The sequence below is a fragment of the Carassius gibelio genome, chromosome A25 (genome assembly GCF_023724105.1).
Source record: "Carassius gibelio isolate Cgi1373 ecotype wild population from Czech Republic chromosome A25, carGib1.2-hapl.c, whole genome shotgun sequence".
NCBI classification, from domain to species: Eukaryota; Metazoa; Chordata; class Actinopteri; order Cypriniformes; family Cyprinidae; genus Carassius; species Carassius gibelio.
In genome coordinates this window covers 14,872,801-14,883,107 of record NC_068395.1, presented here as the reverse complement: position 1 = coordinate 14,883,107, position 10,307 = coordinate 14,872,801, and the positions used below count along the sequence as shown (strand labels likewise).

The 10,307-nt window shown below is 34.9% G+C and overlaps 1 protein-coding gene across 1 annotated transcript; it reads left to right on the top strand.

Annotated features, from left to right (window-relative positions):
- Positions 1 to 212: 212 nt before the first annotated feature.
- Positions 213 to 5,133, top strand: LOC127946908 (NACHT, LRR and PYD domains-containing protein 3-like). The gene is made up of 6 exons (XM_052543723.1): positions 213 to 262; positions 463 to 2,283; positions 2,455 to 2,628; positions 3,532 to 3,714; positions 4,417 to 4,508; positions 4,595 to 5,133. The coding sequence occupies exons 1-6, from the start codon at positions 213 to 215 to the stop codon at positions 5,131 to 5,133; spliced, it is 2,859 nt and encodes a 952-aa protein (XP_052399683.1).
- Positions 5,134 to 10,307: the final 5,174 nt, after the last annotated feature.

Genomic DNA, 10,307 nt, shown 5'->3' with positions numbered 1-10,307 from the left:
ATGGAAAAGTTATTTATTAAGAAAATATTTGTCTTTTTGACATATCATATAGTAGAAATGTGTATTATACAGTATCTTAATATACAATAATACTGTGCATGTATATGTGTGTGTATAATATACAAACTTGTTTATCTTTTGTCAGAAACAACGGGAAGAAAAGACCAAAATCTCCAGAACCCAGCGGTGTCTCTGTGAATAGTACAAGATCCATGCATTTTCCCTTTTCATTCAGTGATGGAACAGTGACTTCTGCCCCACTGTTAGTATAAATATTTAGTTGCTGATTTACTGTAATTTGCCTTGATTAAATAATGTTATAAGAAACCTAACAAACACTAAATGTTCTCCAAAATATACAACATACAGTATACAATACATAATGTTATGTTTCTTAAAATGTTAAACAAACATTGTAATTACTGTTATTGCCATTTTTGCTATTCGGTATTTTAATTCCAGCATTGAGGAGATAGATGATAAAATTGCATCCTACGATCAGACCCACATCAAGCAGAAAAGAACTGAAGCAGTCCTGCAGAGAGTCAAAGATCAGCACAAAACCAGCATGAAGAACAAGTTTGGCTTCTTATTTGAGGGAAACAAACTACAAGAGAATGAAACCCTCTTGAACAGGATCTACACACAGCTCTACATCATAGAAGGAGAGAGAGAAGGAGTGAATGAAGAACATGAGGTTTTACAGATGGAGAAAACATCCAGAACACAACACTCACAACAAAATCCAATAAACTGTAATGACATCTTCAAAGCCTTATCTAAACCAGGATATGATGAGAAAGACAAAATCAAGACTGTTCTTACTAAAGGCATCGCTGGAATTGGAAAAACTGTCTCTGTGCAGAAGTTCATTCTAGACTGGGCAGAGGGAGAAGCCAATCAGGATGTAGATTTCATGTTTGTGCTTTCATTTCGAGAGCTGAACTTGATTCAAGATCATCAGTACAGTCTTCACAGACTTTTGCTTGACTTCCATCCTGAGCTTCAAGATCTGGACTCAAAGATTTATGAGGAGTGTAAAGTTGTGTTGATTCTAGATGGTCTGGATGAAAGCAGAATGTCACTGTTTTCAGATGATGAGAAAGTTTGTGATGTGAATGAGTCTTCATCAGTGGGTGTGTTGATGTCAAACCTTATCAGAGGAGATCTGCTTCCCTCTGCTCTCATCTGGATCACCTCCAGACCAGCAGCATCCAATCAGATCCCCTCCAAATACATCAACCGTGTGACAGAAATTCAAGGTTTCAATGACCCTCAGAAAGAGGAATATTTCAGGAAAAGAATCAGTGATGAGCATCAAGCCAGCAGAATCATCTCACACATCAGAAGAGCAAGAAGCCTCCACATCATGTGCCACATCCCCGTCTTCTGCTGGATCTCATCCACTGTGATTGAGAAGCTCCTGAAAGATGATCTGAGTGCAGAAATCCCTCAAACTTTTACTGAAATGTACATCCACTTTCTGATGATTCAGATGAGCAAGTATGAAGAGAGAGATCCACAGAAACTCCTAAAGACCAAAAATGAAGAGATTGTGAAACTTGCTGAAGTGGCTTTCAAGCAGCTGATGAAGGGCAATGTGATGTTCTATGAGGAGGACCTGAGAGAGAGCGACTTAGACATCACTGATGCGTATTGTGGTATTTGTACTGAGATCTTTAAGGAAGAATCAGTGATTCATCAGAGAAAAGTCTACTGCTTCATTCATCTGAGTGTTCAGGAGTTTCTCGCTGCTTTCTATGTGTTTTACTGCTATTTAAGCAGCACCATGGAAGCCCTTAAGACCTTTGATTCAATGCACAATTTGCATAAAGGTGCAATAGATAAAGCCTTAGAAAGTAAAAATGGGCATCTGGATCTGTTCCTGCGGTTCCTGCTTGGCATCTCACTGGAGTCCAATCAGAGACTCTTACAGGATCTACTGACAAACACAGAGGACAGCTCAGAGAGCATCAGGAGAACCACACAGTATATTAAAGAGAAGATTGAAGATGAAAATGGACTCTTCACTGAAAGATCTATCAATCTGTTCCTCTGTCTGCTGGAAGTCAAAGATCAGACTCTGTCCAGAGAGATTCAGGAGTTTGTGAAATCAGAGAAACTCAAAAAAAAAAAACTCTCTCCATCTCACTGCTCAGCAATCGCCTACATGTTTCAGATATCAGAGGAGGTGCTAGATGAGCTGGATCTCAAGAAATACAACACATCAGATGAGGGCAGAAGAAGACTGGTACCAGCTGTGATCAACTGCAGAAAAGCTCTGTGAGTGTTTAATATTGATACAATGAAGAGTCTCTTCTGAATGGAATTGCACTTTCTGTTTTGCTTATCTTTACAAAGTTCTGATCTGTTTTACAAGAATGAAACAGATGTAATTGGAATGATAATTGTAAAATAAGAGTAATTAATTAATTAGTTTGTGTTTTGTTTCAGTCTTGCTGGCTGTAATCTCACTGGTCAATCCTCTGAAATTGTGTCATCAGCTTTACAATCCTCAAACTCTGTCCTGAGAGAGCTGGACCTGAGTAACAATGACCTGCAGGATTCAGGAGTGAAGCTACTCTCTGATGGGCTGAAGAGTCCAAAATGTCAGCTTAAGATATTAAGGTATTTTAAAATATTATGCATTTCTAATTTCTCAAGATGTTGTCAAGGCTGCAGATCCGTACTAATTATCAGTTGTCGCCAACTACTCTATGTCTTTCTTTCTTTTTATTAGGAGTGCAAAAGTAAAAAAATATATATTAATACTAACAATAGTGATACCAAAGACGGAGCTGAAAATAAGTTGTGTAGATGTCATTAATGATATCAATAATAATAATAGATAACATTGATAATAATATCAATAAAATTATTGATACTAATATTAAAGATGGTGATGATAATATTTTGGATGGAAATAGTAATAATAATAATAATAATAATAATAACATTTATATCAATAATAACAGTAACAGTGATAATAATAATAATTATAACAATAGTAATACTTAATATGGTAATGATGATAATATTTTGTATTGACAGCAATAGTAATATCAATAATAATATAATAACATTAATTACAACAACAATAATAATAATAACAACAATATGAATGCTAAATATGGTGATGATTTTAATATTTTGTGATGACGGCAACAGTAATATCAATAATAATAACCGTACGTATAATAATAATAATAATCATAATAATGATAAAATGAAAATAGTAATAGTAGTAATGACAGATATCTAACACTTACCACTGCTCTCCTTGCTTCTGTGTCAGTTTTGTTTCCTCCTTCTCATTCACAGTACAGTTACTATTGTATGCATGCCTAAGCTGAGGTGGTGCATTAAATGAAGGGTGTGATGCATCTTTCCCTCTTTCCGGCCAGTATGCATATTATGATTTTAAGGATATGCATAGTTGATTTTAAACTGAGATCAGCCATGATTACTCAAGTGTTTGAGAGTTGAGGGCTTCACAGATGATGTAATCTTCACTGTTGTGTGTGTCTGTAGGTTGTCTGGCTGTATGGTGACAGAGGAAGGCTGTCATTATCTGTCTTCAGCTCTGAGTTCAAACCCCTCACACCTGAGAGAGCTGGATCTGAGCTACAATCACGTAGGACAAGCAGGAGTCCAGCTGCTTTCTGACAAACTGAAGGATCAAAACTGCTCACTAAAAATACTCAAGTATGTTGGGTACAATTTAAGAAATATTAATGTCTGTAACACTAAACAAAACACTGCTTACAAATCAAAATCATAATTAATTAATAGATCCCTATGATAATAGATTAATAGATCCCTATGCTATCTCAGAAATGTAGTTCTGTCATGACAGCTCTCAGAGGGATGGTAATGTACTTGATAATGTCAATGTATTTGGTCTTGGTGGAATAGTTCTGCTACGCTGTTGCTGCTAGTGCTGTGGCAGAGAAAGTATAGAGACTTGCTACTGCCATTCCAATACATCCACAACATGCTGCTGTGAGCATGTAAGAAATACAGCTGCTGCAAATATAACATACCTGAAACAACCCCACAGTATACATGTATCACCTCGTAGCAGACATATACATGTGGAGCTGTGGAAGGTGGAGGGTTTCTGAAGCAAGCTGCACTTCTTACAGCAAACTCTAGTCATATATTTAAATGCTGAGCAGCGAGCTCATTGGCTACCAATACAGGAAAGCACCAATCAGCTGTGCCGTGTGATGATGTCATTACGTCAGATTGAATTAGACCTATTAGACTCCACAATCAGAGTTTCATGCCAAATCTCTGTACTTGTACCATATTCTTTAATGTTGTGTTCATATTTAAAAAGTGTTTACTGAGATTAAAACTGTAAAAGGCAATTAATGAATAAAGAAAAAACAATGAAGATAGAGATAATGTGTGTGTGTGCGTGTGTGTGTGTGTGTGTGTGTGTGTGTGTCATTGTAGTTTGGACCATGGCGAGCATTTCAGGATCCGACCAGGTCTACAGAAATGTAGGTTCTTTATATGACACACTGTTTCACATTTATTGACAACAAACAAAAGTATACAACTGTTTTTCCTCTCTTTTTTTGTTCAGATTTCTGTGATCTCACACTGGATCCAAACACAGCAAACACTCAACTCATTCTGTCTGAGAACGGAGAGGTGAAATATGTGGAACAGCCGCAGTCGTATCCTGATCATCCAGAGAGATTTAAAGATATTCCTCAGGTTCTGTGTCGAGAGAGTCTGACTGGACGTCATTACTGGGAGGTTGAGTGGACTGGCTGGGCTCGTATAGCAGTGGCCTACAAAACAATCAGCAGAGAAGGGACTGTAGGTAAGTTTGGATACAATAACAAGTCCTGGTGTCTCTTCTGCCTTAATGATGGATTTGTTGTCTGGCACAACAATGTGAACAAAAACATTCCTGCTCCTTCACCCTTCTCTGAAAGAGTAGGAGTGTATCTGGACTGGCCGGCCGGCATTCTGTCCTTCTACAGCATCTCTGACACACACACACTCACACACTTACACACATTCAACACCACATTCACTGAACCCCTCTATGCTGGATTTAAGGTTTTTGACTCCTCACTCTCACTTTGTAAGATTACACAACAGACAAACTACTGACTTTTACTTATTTTACTTATTACTTATTTTTACTTTTATTAATCATTGTCACATGTCCGTTTATGAAAATATTTGTTTTTGAGGGATAGCATTTATGAATTTAACTGAAATAGTAAATGCATGTTGTACTTTCAAATGTAGTTAAACACAAATGTGTAACATTACAATGTATAATTAGTGCCACTTTATATTAGATGACTTTAACTACTACTTAACTACTTAACTAAAAAAAAAAAAAGATGCAACTAAGATGACTAAAATATCTACTATAAGTAACTACTATCACTTCATCTCCTGCATTCTGAACGCACCAGCCACTTCCTGCTTTTGGGCTGACAGAATAAAAAATAATAAAAAATTGCAGAGTCACTGAGATCCTTCTGTCTTCTCAGACTCGAATATGAGACAAATGTGAATGAACCGGTTTCTCCAGATGAATGATCTATTCCTGCAGTGTGTTCACTGTAAATCTGCAGTGTTTAATGTAAATCTGCAGGGTGTTTCTGTTTACTGTATATTTTATAATGAACAACTTGTCCCTTTTCTACCCACAGAGTCCAGTCTAACACAATACAGATCATGTACTTTCAGTGTGCTCATTAATTAATGAACTTTCATTTGGGTTTATTTAAACTTTGAAATTGCAAGTCAAAACAGAATGAAAAGTTTAAAATTAGGCAAAATTGTAAATCAGTAAACTGCATTAAACTGCAATTAATTAAATTATTATTCTCAGTACAATTAATCTTAGAATCACACGGGGAGAGATTGTAATAGAAATACAATGCAATACTATCACATTTTAATATTCTGTATTGGGTCTGGGCTATTTAAGACTCAGGTGTGGCTCAGTTTTGGGGCTTCTGGTTTACTCTGCTGAAAATCGATACCAATGCTAATTGCTTTGCGGTATGTGGGCCAAGGGAAAACGGTTAGTGTAGACCAGAGCTGGGACAGAAAAAAAAAATAATAATAATAATAATGCTATGTGGGCTGCACCAGAATGGAAGTTTTATGGTGATTTGGATTAGAGCCTGATCACTCTTCTATCTTTGATACACATGTAGCGCCCCCTTCTGGAAACAGAAAGCGCAATCTCTTTATTTATTTATTTAATGTCCACCATTTAGAAGTGTGAAAAGGAAACATTACAGGATTCAGAATTCAGAATAAAATATTATTTGTTTTTTTATATAATTATAATAAAATAAGTGCAGATATTGTGCATGCTAAGCATATTTTAAATATATTATTTATACAAAGTCTTACAAAACATTAGATGTTTACTTTCTACTTTAAAAGTGTAAAAAATCTGTAGATCTTTCTTTGTGAATATTAATGTATTCATGCAGTCTCTCACCCTTCTCATTTTTTATTCTCTATAACCATTTAATTCAAATTCCTAATTTATTTCATGATTCTGCAAAAAATGTACTATTATATTGAGTCTGAAGGGTGTTGTACTTGTGGTTTTCTCACTAATATCTCATGAAGCATGTCATGTTTTCTTTTCTGCTGTATGTTGATTGCCAGAAGCTGCTCTGTACCTTACCCATGATACTCTACAAAAAATATCTTTATGATTATCCACAGAAATGTATAAAAATTTATATATTTATCATGATTATGAAGATGAAATTATCAAAACAAATACCAATTAAAAAGTTTAGAATTAAATCAAATCTAGAACCAGTGGTTCTGACAGCAGACAGTAGAAGTGACTGAATGCAGTCTGTTCTGTTTGATTATCACTGATCATATATTACACCTAAAACATGATGATCATATTAAAACACTGAATCATTCTCTTCAGAAATACAAGATATTATGAACTTACATGAACATCAGATGTAGACTTTTGCTTGAGTCTGCTGCTTCTCACATGTTCCTGCTGAGACAAAAACTCTAATACTCTCACATTTATCTACTCTAAAGTTTAGAAGAAATCTCAAAAGCTTTACAAAAGTGTTCACCAATTCAAATGTCTCAATAGGAAATCAAACATGTCTTACTTCTTGTATAGGATATGTATTAATAATCTAATTAATACTCTATTCTCATAATTTAGGTAAGAATTTGTGTCTACTTGTATTTCTTCTAATGGCTTCTAGGAAAACATCTGAAATGCTGTTGATATGAGCAGCATTTCAGAGAGACATGTGAAAATCAAAACTAAGCCTTCTGAACTTAAAGGGATACTCCATCCCAAAATAATTTTTTTGTCATTATTCACTTACCCCCATGTTGTTCCAACCCGTAAAAGCTTCTATGTCAACCACGCCACAAGGATATGTTTTTTACGTGTATTTACGCTTTGGTTTCAAAGACAACAGTGCAACAGCACAGAGCGGCTGACACAGAAGAGGAATGATTTGGAGAGACACAGAGGAGAGGAATTGTTGAATAAAGTAGTTATTTTTGCTTTCTTCACAAAAAGTAATACTTTGTCACTTCATAATGTTACGGTTGAATCACTGATGGCAGATGGACCATTCCTACCTGTTTACATCCAAAAAACCTTTAATTGTATTCTGAAGATGAACAAAGCTTTTATGGGTTTGGAACGACATGGGGGTAAGTGATTAATGACCCAATTTGCATTTTGGTATGGAGAATCCCTTTAAGAGAAGCAACCACTCAGCAGTTCATTTACAGTTATTTACTATCTGTATTTTTTCAATACCTGTAACAAGTTTCCTAAACTCTTAACACAGTTAGCACAACATCTGTCTTTTAAGGCTATACAATTAACACATTTCTTTTTGCTTTGATACAAAATGCATAGAGTTAACCCAAATGTAAAAGTCTTGAACTTATTTTACACACAAGCTCAACCGAGACCAAAACAATGTAATTTTACAGTCAAATTTACAAATGCTTTCACACTGTATGTCAGAACAGATAAAATCATGTTCTAAGACTAACTTACAACTAACTTGCAAACGTAGAAGTTTGGGCAGATTAGATCACATTTATTTATTTACTTTTTATTCTACTGTGTCTTTTTCTGTTCTGTAAATTTAGTATTTTAACATTATGACATAAATTATAAATAAATCAGAGCTATATTGCATTTTTTACTTGTATTTTTGTTTTCTTTCCTTTTCTAATGTCCTGTTGCAAATAAAGTATTTACTGCAGCAATTCTGTGCCTGTATTTTTTTTTTTTTTACATAAACTGTGCATTGTATAAAGCTACTCTGAGATGGTCATTAATTTTTTGTATTGAATTTCTGCAGCAAAAGAAACAAAATGCACACATTTACTAAACCCAACAAAACAAAAATGTTGAGAGGCTTCAAAAGACAACTACAGTGCAAAACAATACAATTACAATACAATATACTGTCTACTGTATAAGGGCAGACCTGACACATAAAATAATGCAGTTTCTGTAATTTCAGCTGATGATAGTGTTTTTTTGTCATTGTGTTATGATTGACTAAATATTCCTGTTGGAAGAAAACGTGTGTTAGTGTTTTGAATAATTATTTGATTTTGAAACATGTTTGAAATGTTTTGTTAGACATAGTGTTTTGTTTTAGTTTATTATTGTATTTTGAAAATTAGTTTTGGGGTTTAGTTTACAATGTGTGATTTTGAGCATGAAATTAACCGTTTTGCCAGTTGTGTGTTTTAGGTGTGTTGGTGCAGTTTAGAGTTTAGAAAACTTGTTAAATGTATTGAGAAAACTGTCATAGCGATTGTAAAAAACTGTAGTGAGGGGGGCACTTTTCCACACAAGATTTTCCACACAAGATCAGGCCAAATAGGTCCTCTTTTACTGTATACCGTATGATTATGCGAGAATCTTAACACCTGAGTATTTTTCCTAGATGGGAATCAGCTTATATATTTTCAAAACTTTAATCAGCTGTTTATCATTACAGTTTTTTACAATCACTATAACAGTTTTTTCAGCATTTGTCTAAAATCTTATAATGTCTTGTTTTGTCTTTAACATACTGTTCATATCCAGAGAGAGCAGACTCCATTTTACAATGATTGAAATCGCCGGGAATAAAAACAGGTGTATGTTGAAGATGGATATCTCTTATGATGCTCACTGCGTTTCCTGCTTTGCCCGACGGAAGGACATACACAACACAGATCAAAATATTCCCAAACTCTCTAGGTAGATAGAAAGGTCTCAAACTTAAACATAAAAGTTAAATGTCCGAACTACATACTGTGGATTCGTATGGCTACAGTGGTCATTTACGAACAAACAGAGGCATCCGCCGCCTCTGCTCTTCCCCGAGGTGACAGATCTATCTGCCCGAATAAGAGAAAAACTTTTGTACCTCTATCAACGAGCTGAGCATCTCAGGGCGAGGCCAGGTTTCAGTTAGCACCAGAAGATCTGCATCCAGGTGTTGTACCCAATTTCGTCCCCCCTGCCGAAATATTACATAATTGGGCACAACATCAAAACTCAAAATAAGCTTTAGATTTATTGTTAAGTTCTTCTATCTTCTGTTGTAAAGATCTAAAGTTGCTCAAGATTATTGCTGGTAATGGCGGTTTGCTCCTCCTGGACGCCATCATGTGCGAATAATTGACTGATATCTGGTGAGCAATAATCAACCCAGTAAAGAGCCATATAAGTATCGCCATTTCGACAACTTACTTAAAAAAATTAACCAAACTTAAAAAAAGAAAAAACATAAACATAAAACTGAACATAAAAAGTTCAGACTTTATCAGATTTGTGAGATAAATTCACAATTGCAAGAAATAAATGTCAGAACTGTGAGATAAAAAAAAAAGTCATAATTTCCAATTACCTTTTATATTCGAGGACAGAAATAAGCTTTTATAGGATCCACATGTGTAAGAGGGAAAATAAACAAAAAAAAACATAAAAATGCACAGTACAAGCACACATTTTTAACCCTCGCTTACATCTCCCTTTTTGTGATCCAACTACTCCTCTCCCTCTCCCAGGCTTTATTTTTCTCTCTCTGATTCTTGGTGTTGTTTTGCATCCACTAAACCATTTTACATTTTACTCTATGTTGATGTTATGGAAAGAGCATCAACACCTGACTATTCCTCGAATAAATAGGCTGGAATCAGCTGTTTCTAAATATTTTAGAGATCTTTTTCTTAAAAATGCTTATTAGTTGTTAAAATATTTTATATAGAGCAATTTTTTTCAATAATTTTGAGTT

Excerpts from the sequence above, each read along its gene's own strand:
- LOC127946908 (XM_052543723.1), top strand. The coding sequence starts at position 213 with ATGCATTTTCCCTTTTCATTCAGTGATGGAACAGTGACTTCTGCCCCA. Across the intron at positions 2,284-2,454 it reads ATCAACTGCAGAAAAGCTCT|TCTTGCTGGCTGTAATCTCA; the intron begins GTGAGTGTTTAA and ends GTTTTGTTTCAG. Across the intron at positions 4,509-4,594 it reads CCGACCAGGTCTACAGAAAT|ATTTCTGTGATCTCACACTG; the intron begins GTAGGTTCTTTA and ends TTTTTTGTTCAG.